Source organism: Betta splendens, chromosome 9 (genome assembly GCF_900634795.4).
Source record: "Betta splendens chromosome 9, fBetSpl5.4, whole genome shotgun sequence".
Classification (NCBI taxonomy): Eukaryota; Metazoa; Chordata; class Actinopteri; order Anabantiformes; family Osphronemidae; genus Betta; species Betta splendens.
This window is the reverse complement of record NC_040889.2, coordinates 21,439,280-21,457,044: the sequence shown is the minus strand read 5'-3', so window position 1 is coordinate 21,457,044 and position 17,765 is coordinate 21,439,280. Positions and strand designations below refer to the sequence as shown.

The 17,765-nt window shown below is 53.2% G+C and overlaps 1 protein-coding gene across 3 annotated transcripts in view; it reads right to left on the bottom strand.

The window, feature by feature from the left end:
* Nucleotides 1-17,278, bottom strand: part of emid1 (EMI domain containing 1) — a 34,768-nt gene extending 17,490 nt beyond the window's left edge. For 2 of the 3 annotated variants that reach the window (XM_029162301.3, XM_029162303.3), the window contains exons 1-3: nt 16,555-17,275; nt 11,603-11,716; nt 11,222-11,325 (exon numbers count right to left, since the gene is read on the bottom strand). In XM_029162301.3, the coding sequence (XP_029018134.1) occupies nt 11,222-11,325; nt 11,603-11,716; nt 16,555-16,745 (409 nt within the window). In that variant the 5' untranslated portion in view covers nt 16,746-17,275. Of the gene's footprint in view, nt 1-11,221; nt 11,326-11,602; nt 11,717-16,554 lie in introns of all 3 variants that reach the window. The other variant, XM_029162302.3, reaches the window with a different exon arrangement.
* Between the last annotated feature and the right edge of the window lie 487 nt (nt 17,279-17,765).

The window sequence follows — 17,765 nt, the reverse complement described above, 5'->3', positions numbered from 1 at the left end:
CAGGCATTCCTCTGTCTTTCTAAGGCTTTCTGGGGATTAGACCCCACTTACCTCCAGCGATCAAAGCCGGTCAGCCTTTCTGGGTTCAGCCTCATAGCGTGTGGAGCAGCGGGCCTGCACTCAGGTAGACTTGCGGGGCGGAGCCTGGGAGCGCGACACCTCGGCCGTGACGTGAAACCGCGACCCAGGCTGCAGGTACCCGGTGGGGGGTCGGACCCGCGCTAAACCCCTGCAGCGCTAACGGGCGCTGTGCTAACGGCCCACAGGGGACGAGGCTGTCGCGTGTAACTCACAGGTCAGACAAACACGCGCTGCAGGACGTGCTTCTTCCCATCACCCTGCAGCTTTGATGAGGCAACAACAAAGGGGACACGTACATGAGCGGCCGCGCTGCAATCTGGACTTCATTCTGCAGCAGTGCAGGCTTTACACCGGCTAAACTTACATCCTGTGAAACAGAAGACAGACCAAACAAACGCCGTAGCTAAACGGCCGTGACCTCAAACACACCTCAGCAGATCCATACAACGTCTGACCTTTGGCCCCGCCGGCAGGAGGTTTACCTTAATCCGTCTGAAACAACACAGGAGGAAGTGGAGGAAGTCTTCATTGTGTCACTACACTGTGTAAAGTAGTGGAATTAGGAAAATAGCCCACGGCAACACTAATGCGCAGAGATAGAAAAGAGCTCCGAGTTCAAGTCCTCTGTCAGACACACAACACGAGGATTAGCAAGACTAACACGGCACAATCCCCTGATAATAAACGAGTATCTGCTCAAACATACCCACATGTCGGTGGGAGCTGGGCAACCATGTTAACGTAACTTCAGCCCCGCAGATCAGCACAATCACGACACTATGGAAAAGCAAACATGCTGCGTTATTGCTCTTCAGCCTAAAAATAGTGACAGCCGTTCCTCTTATGGCCCTGAAGCGCCTCCGTGCAGGTGTCCCTTCGCGTCCCACCTCTGCTCCGTCTGGAGCGGCACCAGCGGCCCACGCCCAGCCGGGCCGCTGACGACACTTCGGGCCTGGCCAGTGTTACTGCGACCTGTGGTTCTGCCTCATGTCTGCGTGCTCTGACAGATGGAGGTAAAACGGGCCCTCGCGCACACAGGGGCCCTGCTTTGTTTGTGTTTTGCACCATTGGAGATAAGTGTGCGTGCGCCGTGTGATCTACAAAGGGATGATAAGACAAGGGAGGGGGAAATACAGACAGAGGGGAGAGGAGGCTTCTCTACAACTCATTCCTCAGACGAGCCCATGGGGTGAAAAGAATGTTGTCTTGTGGCCTTCAACAAGTTCATCGTGTTGCAAAATGCACAGAAAACTCAAAGAGGATCAAAGAGAATGCAAAATGAGGTCAATTTAAACGCATACACACGAGGACCTTGCTTCATATATGTGCTGAATGCAACATTGTTTCGTAAAAGTACAAGCACACCTGCAGTTCTGTCGGTTGGAACCAAACCCCCTAAACTGTTCACCAAGCGTCCATAAATCAGGCTGTGGATTCGATCTCGATTGCTGCCCTGTAATAAGCACGGCAGCTCTGCATAGTGTCAAAATGAGTCTGGAGCGAGGAGACGAGCCCACGCGTCCAAACCGGCAGTGTTTGACTGGACGTCGCTTTACGCTTCAAAGACAGATTTATTAACTGCACGGCCACTGCTCCAAGTTGTACAGCAGATGGAGGGATTTGAGGTCTGTGCTCACTCTCGCCCCGAACGGAGGCCGACCGGGTGTTAATGTGACGTCCGCTCGCTGTCACTCTGAGGCTAAAGGCTGCGGCGCCGACCCAGAAACTCCCGCGGTTCACGAGCGCGCTGCCATTTACTGCGTCTGCTGCAGAGGGAGACACGAGCAAGCGGCCGGCGAGGACGGAAAGATAAGAGGATGATAGAGGCAGATAGAGGGAGGCTGATGGGACGCGTCCATTCACAGTGTTCTCACTCCCTTCATCCTCACTCCCAAATGAGGGTCTTATCTCAGGGCAGCACTTTAACGGGACGGAGACGGTCGCGTGAAGACGCGCGTGCGAGGATGAAAGCGCACACACAGAGTCTGACATGCAGAGGGGGAGTGGAAGGAGATCACAGGATCACAGGGCAGGACCATCACCTGCTTTACGGCCGAGACCAACGACAGGCCGAGCGGGACGCGGCCGTCCCAGGTCAGCGGGGGCAGAACTCTCCCCCACGGGGGCCGATGCCGCCCTTATCTCACACAAGGACACCGGCTCTGCTCCACACTCCTCCTCCGCTGAGTGAGGGAGTACAGGAGACAGCGCTGAGCCAGCAAAAGGCCGACTTCAAGGCAAACGCCACAGTCCACGCTTCAGTATCAACAAGTGCAGGGAAGGTTTGACCTGACTGCAAGCTATTAAGTATTAACGACAACAGCAACTCCGACACACTCGAAACCGAGCAAGAAAATGAGATATTTGGATCTTGAATATACGTAGGAACATTATTCATCATTATGATTAATGCGGGACATTACGGTCACACAGTAATCAGCGGCACAGTATTAATCATTATATTAGTTGAGTCATTTCAGGATCATTACAGAATTAATTTAAGGGTGAGTGATCTTATTTACACAATGAGATAAAGATGAAGTGAAGAGTCTTGTCGGTGCAGAGGATGTTCTGTGGCTTTAATCAGCGGGAGCCACACGCTGCGACACCTCGATCGGAGGTGAAACATCTGGCCTGTGTAAACTAACGCCTCGTGTGTGTGTGTGTGTGTGTGTGTGTGTGTGTGTGTGTGTGTGTGTGTGTGTGTGTGTGTGTGTGTGTGTGTGTGTGTGTGTGTGTGTGTGTGTGTGTGTGCGCACGTTTACAGCAGACCCGGAGGTCTTGGCTGAGAATGACCTGATGCTCTCAGGCGTTCTGGTGCCAAAGTGGAGATGGATGGACGTCCGACCCGGAGCCCCTGAAGCCCTGAGGCCTGTCAGAACGCGCCACTTAAGGATATGGATGACGTGTGCGTGAGGGACGCAGGCGGCCCTTCCCCGCCTCGTTCCTCCCACGGTAGCAGAGCGCAGGCGGGGGTCAGAGTTCACGCGGAGCGGCTGCTTAGTCAGGACTTCAGAACGGAGCGGCCGACCAAAACCGCCAGCGGCACCTCTGACGAGCGTCCGATCCTCTGTCCTCCTGTTTATTGCGTTTTTAATTGATTCATAAAAGCCCGACTGTGCAGACTCAGTGGGCTGCTCCCCTTTTAGCTACAGATGTTAAACTACTTATAAAGGCTGTAAAGAATCCCAGTGACAATTTAGGGCAACCCGAACTTTATAAGTCGTTATACGTCCATTTGCTTTAAACAACACAGCAGACCACTATGAAAAAGGCATTGAAGTTTAAAGCCTCATGAAAGCTTCACAGCTCTGTGACATCACTCAGTGGTGCGATGGGAAGTCGTTTTTAGACTCGCCGTCGTAGCTCTGACAACTCACCCACACACGACACTGAGCTGCTGAGCCCTGGACTGCGTTTCATTTGAGTCTGGCGCTAACTCCCCTCTCGTCTCCAGGTCTAAACCGCGCTTTTGTGCGACCACGCCGGCCATTCTCTGCAGGATGAGCGACGAGATGGGCTCCAACAAGTCATTAGTCTTTGTTTGCCCTCCAACACAAACACTCGAACCGTTTTCTGATGCGCTGACAGGAACCCGTCGTCTCGCTGCGCCTCAGGCGAAGGTCCGGGAACAATTGAGGTTGTGGTTACGTGTTCATTGTCACCAGAGGAAAAAGAAAGATGGGAGGGGAGTGCTCACGCATTCAGAGCTACAGGTTATAAGCATTGAAACGGTTCAGCCAACGTGCTTCAAATCTACACTCAAACCGCAGACTGCTTGTACGCTTTGAAAGAGTCCAGCACGCGCTGTGCAGAAGAGGCATGTAGAAACACTAAACCTGTGCAACCAGCATTGCCTAAACAGCCTGAGTAATGTTTAGGTTCTGCAGGCTGTGGTGGCGAGAACAAATTCCTGGTGTTCAGAAGTCGGGAGCTTTGCAGCGTCTCTGGGAAATGTTTGGTCGTGGACTCCAGCAGGTTTAACACTCACAGTTCTGCCGGAGCTGTGAGTGTGGATTGAGGATTGATTGCGGAGTGAGGATAAGGGAGCGAGTGAGGCCTTCATCGCGCTTACAAATGCCAGGCTGCAACAAGCAGCTCAATTCTTCCAGCGTACAGTACGTCAGTCATCGTCCCAAATGCTCGGCCGCTCCGTGGCTTCAATCGTTGTCCCGATCTGCCGATACGCAGGCGCTAACAGGGACACGTTGTGCCCCGCAGACATTAAACGTGGAGGAGCTGTGGGAGATACAGTGGTGCCACTTAAAGAACAACGCGTGGCATTATTCTGTGGGAAAACACGGAGCGCTCCCTGACCTTTGACCCCGCCGGCGTCCCAGGGGGCAGCGGTGCGTGGGTCAGACAAAGCAGAGAAGGACACCGAAGCCCCGAGTCCAATTTGCTTCTAAAGCTCACTCCCATTACGAGAAGATAAACGATCTCAAAGGAGCGCTGTGGTTAGCGCTGGTGGAGAAATATGAATGCGCATCACGCTTATTACTTCAGTCTGTTCTTTGTCCTCCTACCGGGAACACGCGCAGGCTGTTTCAGTTAAGTTGACTTTATCTGGGCTCAAACAGCAGCGTCGTCCCGGGTCCTCGCGAGCGTGCGACGCTCGGGGAAACGCGTCCCGCTGGAGCGGTGCCACCCCGCACGCTCGCTCGCCCCTCCGCCGGGGAGAGGGAGGGAGGACCGTGTCTCCCTCCCTGAGCGAGGCCAGAGGGAGGAGAGAGGACGAGCGCCGGGCTCAGGCTCCGAGCACACGCTGTAATTCTCCCCTCCGTCTCGGGTCGAGAGCCCATCTGGCCGCAGATTTAGTAACTCGGCCTCAATGGGGCTCTGTTTACTCGACTAGCTAGGTTTACACAGGCGAAGTGAGGGCTTCATAGAAAACACATTAACTGAGAATAATCCTTTGGGTCTTTGGTAAATAGCGTGTAATGACGGGGGACGTCCAAAGCATCCAGAGAGGCCAGTGTGTGTTCAACACTGGGGTTTGTGACATAACAATAGCAGCATTCACCTCAGTCCAGATAGATAACGTTACATGTTTTGAGGCACGGAACATTATTAGATGCTCGGTTTATGCTTCTCCCGTGTGTTTTTTGCTGGAGGCTCTAGTTTTCATATTTAACTCACAGGCTGAGCCTCATTTCAGCTTCAATGAAGTGACCTAAACTTATCAAGTCAGTCAATGTTCACCATTGAACTATTGATCTAAATCAGATGCACGTCGAGTTATTAATAACTGCTCAACCACACATTCAGCTCTATCTGGACGTCAGCTGACCAGACGTGCTCTCATGACGCCACATGTGGCCCCCATCAGGTCAGATGGAGCCCAACGTGGAGGGAGGCCAACGTAAATAAAGAGGCCATGACATCATCCTCTGTCCCTCAGCACGCAGTCGACAGCGGCGGCGGCGGCCAGAGCAGATAGAGTTCTAACTTTGGCACAGTAGCCATGATTTACGGCCCCGAGCTGTCGCAAGCCACACATGCAACTGATCTAGAGCGTGTCTGAGCGCAGACGTGGAGCGCGTCTGTGCCCGGCGAGGTCGGCGTCTGTCCCGTCCTTCAGGTCGCATTGGCCAGAAATCGGCACGAGTTTAGTTATGCGCGCGTGAGAACAGGTGTTTCACGCCGTCGGAGCGGGAGCGAGCGCTTGTTCGCCTCCGACCGTGAGCTCATGAATGAGTAAGAGGAGCCGCGAACACCTGAGGGAGACGCCCTCTCCGGCCTGTACTCACGGTGAGGACTGAGGGGGGGGGGACTTTGGCCGTGGCCGGGGTCCAACCAAAACATCAGGGCTGTTAAAGCCCCCCCCCACCCCCCCGGGTGCCTCCCAGGGGGCCGTGGGGTGGACGAAATGCAGGCCTGGGTTTGGGGCTTCAGGGGTACGTCCTGTTGTTAATGAGCTCACCCCACTGGGCCCCTCTGGCTCCGAGCCCCTGACGCAGCCTCACCAGCCACACAGAATGGACCTGCTGTAGAGCGGTGAAACCGTGACGTCACGGCAACACGGTCGCATCCCTCCACGCGAACCAGAGGACGGCTCACGAGGAGAACTGTGTGGACGAGACGTGACTCCAGGCGATCCAGGTCAGTGGAGTGAGAAGACGACGGCCTTAAGTTCAGCCAAGCATATTACCAGTTCCACTTACTGGTTGATCTAAATGTCCTCTGTTTATTCCAGGAGTAACCACCTCCTGGAAAATGGAAATGTATGCAAAGCTCAAGGTAGAGCGTAAAAGGTCGCACGAGGCAGCAACCCTTATATTTTACCTTTTCCAAAAGTGCAGCACTTGGAAGTTGGGAATCTGAGACTGGAGTGGGAGTGGGAGTGGGGTGTCTGGGAGGTCTGCGATACGAGAGGCCATAAATGATGTCACCACAAAATACCACAGCAAGGGAGCGGAGGAGGTTTGAAGGTCGGCTCCGTAAAACCCCCACCCGCACCCCGACCCGCACCAGTCCAGGGCCTCTAATGTGGTGTTGTATATGTTTACGAACTCACAGCGGTGACAAATGAGCAGCTGGATCATCAGGACGACTGGCAGCATTAAAAAAAAGAAGACGGATGACGTGGATGACTGAGGGTGGAATTATGGATTCATTCAGCACGTTATGGGAACTGATGAAACAAGTGGTGGAGTGTGGGAACGGCGTCTGCTAGAACTGACAGCGACATTATCAAGACTAATCAAAGAAAAAATGAGAAGTTTAATTTGTGAGGTTAAAAGTAGAAAAAATGGATGAGAAGGAAAAAAGAAACGTACTGTTTACATTTCAGAGATAAATCGCAAAGGTCAAAGCAGATTAAGAGCAACAAAGTAAACTCAAAGTTGGAAGGTTAGCAAAATTCTGACAAATTAGAGATATAATCTGCGATAAGTCTGGGATTGTGAGCGTGACTACAGGCCACCAGGTCCCGAGAACCCGTCACAGCGTCACGGAACCGACCGTGAGCATCGTCAATGGCGCCATTGTCTGAACGCTGACGTGAAAAATGCCAAATATGCTTCATTACCTACAGACAGAAGCGCTGTGTTGTGCAGCACCTATATGATCGACCCTGTACCTGCGAGCAGGGACGGAGCAGCCGGGGGTTAATGCGGCTTTTATGACGTCCGTCCCCGAGTAGATCAAAGGAAAGTCAGGTTTTGTTTATTCCCGTCCACCTGCTAAAAGCTCTGTTTTCGGTCCAGATCAGTGGCTCTGATTGCGTGATGGGGTCGCTGAGTCAGCGCACCGGCGCACCGCAGGGAAAGGCCTCCTGCTTTATTAGGGACAGGGACGCGCTCCAGCTGCTGTGGCACGTGTGGGCGTGGGTCTATTTTCATCTCACAATTTCTTTTTTTTTTCCACGCTGCCGACTTGGCCTAGTTTATTTCTCTCTGACTGCAGGAAAAACTGTTTTCAATGTACTCCTGAGGGGAAGTGTTGGGAAATAATAAATAAATCAGTAAGCAGAAGAGGCATTTCCAGTCCGGGAGCCAGAGACGTAAAACTTAACTCAGATTCAAGGCTAAGTATGTACAGAACCTTCGAAAAGGACTCTGTATTTCCTGATGTTCTCCGTCGTTTATCTTAGATTTAGGAACAGACGGAGCGAAGCATGAAACCAACCGTGGTTCTCGCCTACAGACGGGACGTTACGCAATAAAACCCAATGAAATTATTATTGTGATGAATAAAATTCATAATCATATCCCTATATATTCAGAATAACCTGGCTGCACAACTTTAAAGCAACAAGAGGTTACATTATAAGATCACTATCTATAATTTAATCCACAGCCTTCAACGCTACTGTATGTATGCGGTTTGCAACGGAGCATTAAAATAATCTACCATCGTTATTTTCATAATATTCCTCTATAGAGGATAATTTGGGTATTTTCTGGTTAACCTGACATCCCGTATACACTGACATGAAAAAATGACAGTATGGAAAGAAAAGCAGAGGGAAAACTCCCCCTCACCGCTGCTCGGTTAGCTCCAGGCTGGCTGCTCTGTAATGTCAGCTTTAGCTATTTATTAATTATTGACTATAATGACAGCTCCCCCGAGTGGAGCAGCCTGGGCTCAAAGACTGGACGCTCCCAGGCCTAATCTCATCTGGGGCCCTCGGCCAAGTCCCTTTAACTTCAGCTGCTTCCAATTTGAGCTCGGCAACGTGTGCTGCGCTAGTCATTCACACGAGCCCCAGTATCAGCTTTCCATACAGCGCGCCGCGCTGTATGTGGGCAATTTATGTGCCTTTGTAGCGCGCATGCATGCACGAACGCGACACCACGTGGTTTTTGTGAATGGACTAGAACGAGGACAGAATAACGTATTTAACAGCTGATTAACGCCAAACAGGAGGAGGCCGAGCATGCAGCCGAACGCGGAGGGGAGGCTTAAATGAAACGTCCCGACGTAATGAAAACGTGCTCTGGGTGGTCTGGGACGAGGAGGAGGGGAGGTCACCTGTTCCGCTCCGTGCCCTTTGACCCCAGGCTCGGGTGCCTCCACTCAACAGCAAACAATGCCTGCCGCCATTAAAGCGGCTAATCACACTCAACAGCTGCATCACTTAGTGTACAAATCCCCACCACCTCACTGTCACACACACACACACACACACACACACACACACACACACACACACACACACACACACACACACACACACACACACACACACACACACCCGCTTCGCTGCAGACGACTGATGTTTGGAGCGCGGGGTTTAGCGTGGAGGCTCGCGATAAGCCGCGCTGAGCTGTGAAAACACAGATTACATTTCTGCGGCTTATTACAGGCGAGCGCGCCTTCGCGGCCGCCGCGCCGAGACCTCGGCCTCCGCAGCCCGACGGGGACCCCTGCGGAAGCGCTCTGACAGCCGCGCTGATTCCAGCCTGCGCTCCCCCATATGTTTTGCCGCGCGACAACCCCCCCCCCGTGATCAACTGCAGACATATTTCTTTGTGTTGTGTTTAAATCGAGTGCGTGTCTACTGTAGATACCAGCCAGTCGTCATCCGGTGTCACTTCACACTTAAAAGGTCTCATCAAAATGAGCAAGGAAGGCGTCTAAAAAAAGCCTATGAAGTGTTCAGATTTCATCAGATTTCACCATCAACCCATCGTCAGTGAACTGTTTGTTGACACGGTGTCATTTAGTGCCACCTCTAATGTACAACTATTGCCTTTACTGGTCACATTTGACATTCTTGTAGCACAAAATTGCCGCTAAATGAGGTATAATTCTGATATTTGTGTTTGATCTAGCAGACGTTGGGGCATCCCATCTGAAAACAAGCTTTTCTTAGTCGGAATGTGAAAGCCAACCAGGCATACATTAAATCCCTTCTCCTGGCAGGCCATGAAAGCACCTCCATCTGCAAATGCTTAGCCTTTTTTCTCCAGGCTCAATCAGAGATAGAGACCATTGTGTTCCAGGCCCAAAAGTAAGACAATATCTCCCAAACCTCATAGAAAACAATTAGGGCCCAGTAATTACACCACTGGCCGGGGACTGCAGCCAAGCCCAGAGGTTGGGCCCGATGTGGAAGGTGCCTGTCTGACGCAGGGTTATCTTCCTGCGCCTCGACTCTGATGGAACGAGTTTGTTTACCGGCCTGGACGTGAGGTAATGCCTCGCTTTTGAAGGGTGACGCGCCAAAATACATCACGAGGCCGCGTACGGCCGACGGACGGGGACGGAGGGCGTGATCTCATCCCCCAGCGTTCCCCCGTTCGCCTCCACGCTGGGTTTGGAAACGCACAGCTCCAGATCTAATCTATCGCGTTACTTCGGATGGGGCCTGACCTCAGAGGGCGAGAGCAGAGGGACGCAGTCTCCACTGAAAACATGGTGCACTTCTGCTGTAATGCAGGATGGGCCTGGGAGTCTAACATGGCCGGAGGCTTTGGACACGAACAGCGTGAGTAAATGAGCGGATCATAAACATTTTCCACAGTCTGTGAAAAGCAGACGCAACGAGAGAAGGCAATGATGGGAACAAAAGCTATAAGCATCAGTGGAACTCCAGCAGAGACGTATGTTTCTGCCCGTTGGCTATCGAGGAGATCAAATCTGTGCTTTAATGTGTGCCCCAGACAGCAGACGTTTATGTAACAGACGCCTGCCATTTACAGAGTCTTCTTCATTCAGCCGGACTCAAGGTCAAAGCATCTGGGAGGTTTTTCGACGGAAGCACACGCAGGTATTAAAACTTGCGGCCAAACGTTTTCATTTTACTCGGCACCGATCTTTTCAAACACGACCCGGTTTCCAGCAGCGGCGGCGCATCGGTTTCGGTGCTGGACGGCGTCCGCGGAGCCGCGAGGCCGAAAGGGCCCCGTGAACGGGAGCCGTCGCTTCCACTCAGCTCCGCCTGTGATCCGAGCCGCCCGGAGCGACGCGCGGATCAGTGCCTAATCCCCAGCATCCCCGCGGCCCCCGACGCCATGACAACCAGAGGGGAATCTCCTCCAGCAACAGCTTAATTGGATCATTTCCTCCCTGCGCCTTTGTCGAGTGGAGTCCGTGACGTCTGCGAGCGAGACTGTTTTTTGACTTTCAGACGAGGCGGAGGTCTGACGCTGGTTTCACACCCGCCTGAGCGAACAAGCCGTCGGGGCCTCGCTCCAGCAGCCGCTTCCAGCCTCACGCTCAGGACCGCAGGCGAGCGGCCGCTCGAGGCGCTGCAAATTTTATTTATTGAGACCGGCGTTACAGCCAATCGGGCGCCGGGTCTCCGCCCTGCGCTCCAGACGGCCGGGGTGCGGGCGCCGCTGCCAGAGGAAGTCGTTACCGGCCGCGAGTGCACGGCTGCTACCGTAGCGCCCGGCGTTTGGGAGCGCGAGGCCTGCAGCTGCGCCGTAAAACTGCAAACCGCACGGAAAACACTGCCACGAGCGCTCCTAAATCGAAGGCGTCCGAGCTGGTTAAAAAAGAGGAGCCGTCGGCCCACTCTGACGAGACGAGGGATCTTATTTCCCTGCTTCGTTTAAAAGGACAGAAGGAGCCTTATGTGAGCCTTAATGGGAGCGGCTCCTGGTTTAAGTATTATTTGGACACGTGTATGGGAAGCACAGGTTTCAATGAGTCCGCCTACAGAGGAGGAGGATGTGGAGGCCGTTCGTACCTTCCTCACAGGCCGTGCCGCTGAATCCTGGACAGCATCTCCACTCCAGAGACGTCAGCGAGCGGTACACCACCTTATAGGACGGCCTCACCACGGTCCTGTAGCTGAAACACACGCACACGCACACACACACACACACACACACACACACACACACACACACACACACACACACACACACACACACACACACACACCAGAACAAATGAATCGTACCGCAGATTTGCTGAACGAGTGATGGATGGTTACTCGCATTACACGCCCCGCGGTCACGTCGTTAAAATCAGCTACAGTAGCTGCCTCTGCGGCGTTGAGTGATGGACGCGGCCTAAATAAACGGCGGAGCTCCGCTGATTTCGGAGCGCGGTGCCGAGCGCCTACCTGCCTCCCGTGCACCCCTGAGGCCAGCGGCACGTCTGGTAGACGCGCTGCAGCACCGTCCCGTTCTGCACCTGGCAGCTCACCGTCTTCGTGACCGTGTGAGGACACCAGTTCCTAAAAGGGGGGAGAAACAAAACCAAAAACCTGAGAGGGAGCTGAGAAACGCAGGGGGAGAAGAATAGGGCGACAATACATCACTTCACTCTGTTACTTCCAGATTCCAAATCTGATTTTACTGTTAAGAATTCAATGGAGATTTGGAAAAGGAAATCAGCCACGCAGTCCCATTCAACGCTGCTGCCTTCCTGTAGCTGTGGACCCCCCACCCCCCAGGCCTTTTGTCTGGAAGGCCCTTTATGGTGTTGAATCAGCCACCACATTGGCAGGCGTGCACCGCGGCTGTGTTTACGGTCCTCTATAAACATCTGTTTGCATCCGGGGCTCAGAGGAGGTCAAGTGCCTCACGAGAGAATCGGAGGAAGGTGAGCTGCTCCATCTTGGGTTAGAGCCGGGTCATGGGCTCACTTCACCTCCAGAGAGGAGTCACACGGCATCAGAGCATGAACTTCATCTCAGCTATAATCGACACAAAGAATCAGGACTCTAATAGAGCTTTAATAATGGAAAACACAGAGCTGTACTATTATAGCATCGGCAGAGGAGCAGCACGACTGCACCGACGTGGCTGAAGCTGGAGCAGAAGCAGGCGAAACAATGACCGCGGCCAGCGTTCACACTATCAATAGACGCTCAGAGAGCAGCCACAAAGGAAACCGTGTGGCTGCTCCACAAAACCCCACCGCGTGTGTTCCGCTGCCAGCGTCCGCCGGCCCGGGGGGGCGTTCCCACCCGGCTCTGTTTGTCAATATGCACGGCCATATGTTTGCACGTGCGCGACAGAAAGTGCCAGAGGCAGAGGACGCGCGGCGGCCCCCGAACAAGCGCCCATTAACCGCGCCCACATGTTGTGGCGACCGCACACGCAGACCTGAGCCGGGCACCGCTGGGAGAAGCCCCGGAGTTACAGGAGTTACGCGTAGTAACAGAATGCGTGCAGACATACACGGCCTGAGCTCGTCAACGATTAGGAAATTGTGTGTTTATACACACACATCAGTCGCAGGGATGTGTGAGATTACCCTGTGACCGCTTCGCCTTATCCAGAAAAACGGCTCTAATCGTCAGTGGAGATCGTCACACACGCTTGGAGCTGTGGTCAGAAAGGGCTGTGAGGGGGAGGAGGAGCCGTCAGGTCCGTGTTCGGCCCAGCGCTCCGTCCTCCAGACCCCACAGATAAGCGTCAGGTGAGCCTGGGAACAGGGAGGTTGTTACCAGGGGGTGCAGTGTGTGGAGGGATTTAATGGCCTCCCTCTCTGCAATTAGCATTGAGGAAATGCCAACCTCTGCTGCTTTACTGGAGGAGAAATACAGGTGCCGTAAGAGGCTTTACTGCATCCCATAACCCGTGTCCACCAAACAGGAAAGGAACAATAACCTTCCCCTTTTTTCAAGGATGATCCAATAATTAATTAGTTTTAAAACATAAAAATATGAGTTTAAAATTTAAAACCTCTGTTCAAGCTCGTCATTAAAGCTCCGCTGATTTGTGTGTTTAGTGGTTGGTCTCGGTGGAGTCACCCCCGTGTTACTGCGTGTGAAGCCACCATCACGCTGCTTCATCCAGCGGATCCTCAGCGGCATCAGGCCTCCAAACTCAATAAATCATCATCCGTCTCCTCCCGTCACACGCGGCCAACAGTCGAGGAGGAAGTCCACGGTTTTTAAAAGGGACGGAAAATCACAGCTTTGGCCCATCTGCTCCTGGAACTACAGACGCCAAGACAGTAAAACGCTGGAGGGAAACGAAAACGGCCGAACCCTGAGTGGATGCCGGCGCTGACAGCGAGGCTGAGTTGGTCAGAAACGCCGTCACGGACCCCGTTTGCCCTGCGAGCCGGGCAGTCTGCATGTTTCATGACCACGACGGAGCGAGGGCACCGTGTGTGTGGGGAGGAAGAGGCCGCGAGTTCAGTCGTGTGAACTGACAAGAGGATTGATGAGGGCAAAACACTGGTGAGGCTGCTGGGGAAGAAAGAGTCCCAGCGAGTCCCTCTCCATCCACACATCCATTCACAGTGCGGGAGGAGGAAGGCCGAGCATGTTCCCAATGCAGCGTGGAGAGAAATGGGAAAAGGAGTTTCTCTAGATTCCAGTCGGTGGGAAAAAGAACAAAAAGACAGATGTGGCAAACGGCCAGCGGAGAGGGGAGGAGAGGAGGAAACGAGGGGAGAGGAAACAAGGAGGAGAGGAAACGAGGGGAGAGGAAACAAAGAGGAGAGGAAACGAGAGGAGAGGAAACAAAGAGGAGAGGAAACGAGAGGAGAGGAAACAAAGAGAGGAGAGGAAACAAGAGGAGAGGAAACAAGAGGAGAGGAAACAAATAGAGGAGAGGAAACAAGAGGAGAGGAAACAAAGAGAGGAGAGGAAACAAGAGGAGAGGAAACAAAGAGAGGAGTGGAAACAAGAGGAGAGGAAGCAAGAGGAGAGGAAACGAGGAGAGGAAACAAAGAAAGGAGAGGAAACGAGGGGAAAGGAAACAAAGAGAGGAGAGGAAACGAGGACAGGAAACAAAGAGAGGAGAGAAAACGAGGAGAGGAGAAAACGAGGAGAGGAAACAAAGAGAGGTGAGGAAATGAGAGGAGAGGAGATGAAACAAAAAGAGGAGAGGAAACGAGAGGAGAGGAAACAAGGAGAGGAAACAAGGAGAGGAGAGGAAACAAAGAGGAGAGGAAACAAATAGGAGAGGAAACAAAGAGAGGAGAGGAAACGAGAGGAGGCAAAGGTCACCTCACCGCGAGGGTCACGCAAGGAAGCTTCCGATGGGAAATGGTGGAAGGAGGACAGATTCTGTGGTGCTCGGGAGAAACGGGTCACAGAGAAAGTAACGGAGAGAGGGAGTTCAGAAGACAAAACAGAGCGGATCAGAACAGATGCTAACAGGAAGGACGGAAGAGAGACACAACAGAGACAGGTCTCGTGTTACGGGTTCAAAGGTGCCGCGAGACGTTCACGTGCAGCAGACAATGAGGAACGTCAAAGCAGCAACACACACGGCAGCCGCTGACAAACAACCAGCGGCGCTGTCTTTGTCGAACCCGAGCACCTGGGAGTTTTACGTTTCTCTGTGTAATTGATACGCGCTTCTTCTGGGTGTTTGACGTTGCAACCACAAAAGACATTTACAAACATATAAATCATTGGATGTAGAATCACTGGTTCCCAAAGGCCTAAGGCTAATTATTTATAAGTTAAATTGCTTTAAAAATGATAAAAATACAGAATAAAGCCACCAACAGAACTCAGAAGATGCAACTATCAGATTTGGGAATTTTTTTAATTTATTTATTGTAAAATGTGCTCTTATCTTTGTAGATAAAGTTGAATCTAGTCCTTGTTGCAGCCATGAAAAAACCACTGGCTGTTTCCGAGTTCTAGTGGGTCGACTGCTTCAGAATTTCCATGAAAACGTCCCTAATTTGAAGTTATTTAAAGTGCTTTCGCTCTAAGCCGGACGGGCTGAGCCTGCTGGAATCTCTGTCATCTTAATTCCGTGCTTAAAGAAAACCTGGACATGGCTGATGTGGGCGAGGAATGAGGGAGGCGACGGGGCTCAGACTGCCTGTCAGACCGTGACAAGTCCTCAGAGGGAGGATAAAGAAGTGAGCGCCGCGAGGAAGCGCCGCCGCCGCCGCCTCCGGAGCCGCGCGCAGCGGCCGAGGGCGAACGAGCGCTTTATCAGCTCCTCCACAGACACCGCCAGTCACCAAACGACTCAAGGGCTCCTAATCCTCCTCAGATGGGGTAATCACTGTGTGCAGGGAGACATTCTTAAGGAGGATTTTCCCATGACAGAACCCTTTTCCTGTCTGCTGGAGTTCACGCTGACGTGCTTAAAAGGCGCCTGATCCGGTGCATGTCCAGGACGGGGACCTGTGCTCCACGAACCCGCCCCGCATCCGTTTGAGAGGCGCTCGGCTCCTCCGACCCGCTGACCCCTCGCTTTCCCCAAACAGGCCCAGATGCAGCCGAGTCCCAGCTGCTGGTGTTTATTAAACATATGTGCAAACCTCCCGAACGCGGCGGCCAAGCGCCACCTGAGCCTGAACACCCCGGAGAAGAACCGGGTCCCGGCCGCAGGCGCATCCAGACCCACGCACAACCCCACAGCCTAAATATTTGTGAGATGGGAAGCGTCGTCCCTCATTAGCTCAGAGAGTACAGCCAGGGACTAAACACCGGCTCTGTGTTTAGTCTGTTGACTCTCATTCAGAGACACTCTGATCAACAACGCATTCACTGATCAACAGCACCGTGACACGTCAGGCTGCACGTGGACAGGTGATGGCAGCGGCCACACAGACAGAGGAGCTGGATGAGCAGGGACAACGATGAGGAGGAGAGGGAAAAAGGACCAAGTGGCAGGAAGACAATGAGACCTGATGGATGGATGGATGGATGGATGGATGGATGGATGGATGGATGGATGGATGGATGGATGGATGGATAAACAGATGGATGGATTGATGGATGGATGGATGGATGGATGGATGGATGGATGGATAGATAGATAGATGGATGGATGGATGGATGGATGGATGGATGGATGGATGGATGGATGGATGGATAGATAGATGGATGGATGGATGGATGGATGGATGGATGGATGGATGGATGGATGGATGGATAAACAGATGGATGGATGGATGGATAAACAGATGGATGGATGGATGGATGGATGGATAAACAGATGGATGGATGGATGGATGGATGATGGATGGAGATGGGAGTAGCTCCGCACAGCCATGCATTGAAAAGTAAAAAACTAAGGTTTTTAATAGACTGGAGGCAGAAAATGTGATCTACATATAAAGTGACTGTATTGGAGCCTGTACCTCTTCTGGTAGATCGGAGTGTGCGAGGCTGCGCTCTGGTCTCTGCTCAGCTGCGTCCCGGTGGAGTAGCTTTTGTAAAGTCCCGTCTTCCAGGTGCCGTCAACAAACGCCGTGAGCCACAGAAGCAGCGCGGTCCAAAGCAAACTTTCTCCGCACAGCGCGGACACGCTGTCCCGTCGGCGCGGCCCCATGTCCTCGGCACCGAAAGCGCGACCGCGAAAGTTCCGACGAGCCCGAGCTGGCCCGGTTGGAGAACACGCCGGCGCGGTGGGTCCGGCTGCGGAGGCGGACGCGTCAAACGGCCGCGGGTCCGCCGCAGGAGACGCGCATCGCAGGCGTGACGGAAACAAACGGGAACTTTGTGCGCGCTACCGGAGAATCACGAGTGACCCGAAGGGAACCGCCGCCTCGTCCTCTGTCTCTACCCACGAGTGAGACGCGACGCGTGAAGATAAACCTGCTCAAAGTGCGGGTCGCCCCCCTCGACTCTGTGCGCTCCGCCTGCCTCCGTCCGTGCGTGCGTCCGTGCGTGCGTCTGTCTGCGCGCTCTCTGACTGCAGGCGGGCGCTGGACCACTTTTATACCGTCCTCGGGTCGCTTCTAGGCGCAGCCTGCTGGGTCGTTTCGCCCCTGCCACGGTTCCACCTCTCGCAGAGGACGCAGCGTGCTCGCGGCGGCGGCTCATTACGCACTGAGGCCGCTCCTAATGAATTACGGGCTCCTGCTGCTGCTGCTGCTCCGAGGCGTCTTTAAATCACGGTGTCGTGCGGGGGGATGAGTAATCGTTGTCAGGTGGAAACAAGTAAATGTGACAAATATTGAAGCCACTGGTTGCGGGACATGTAGGTCTTCTCCAGTCTAAACACCGGGGCACGGGATGCACGCGTGTGGTTGGAGCGACTGCACCTCAGACGCTCAGACTCTGACCTTCGGTTGTTCCCAGCTACAGTAACAGAAGGGCTTCAGAGCGGCGCTAACCACAGTCCTGACTACTGGGAGAAAACAGCAAACACGCACCTGCTCTCAATCACAGCAAATGGTAACTGTTTGTGTCAGAGGAGTTTTTTTTGTTTTGTTTTGTGGCATTTTACGAGGCCACTGGATGGAGGCAAAGCCAGAACTTGGGGTTACTGTAAATCTCTCCAGTCACGGGCAGCTGAAAATAATTCTGACCTCTGAGGAGGGACACATGGCTCCGTTCTACTCAGAGG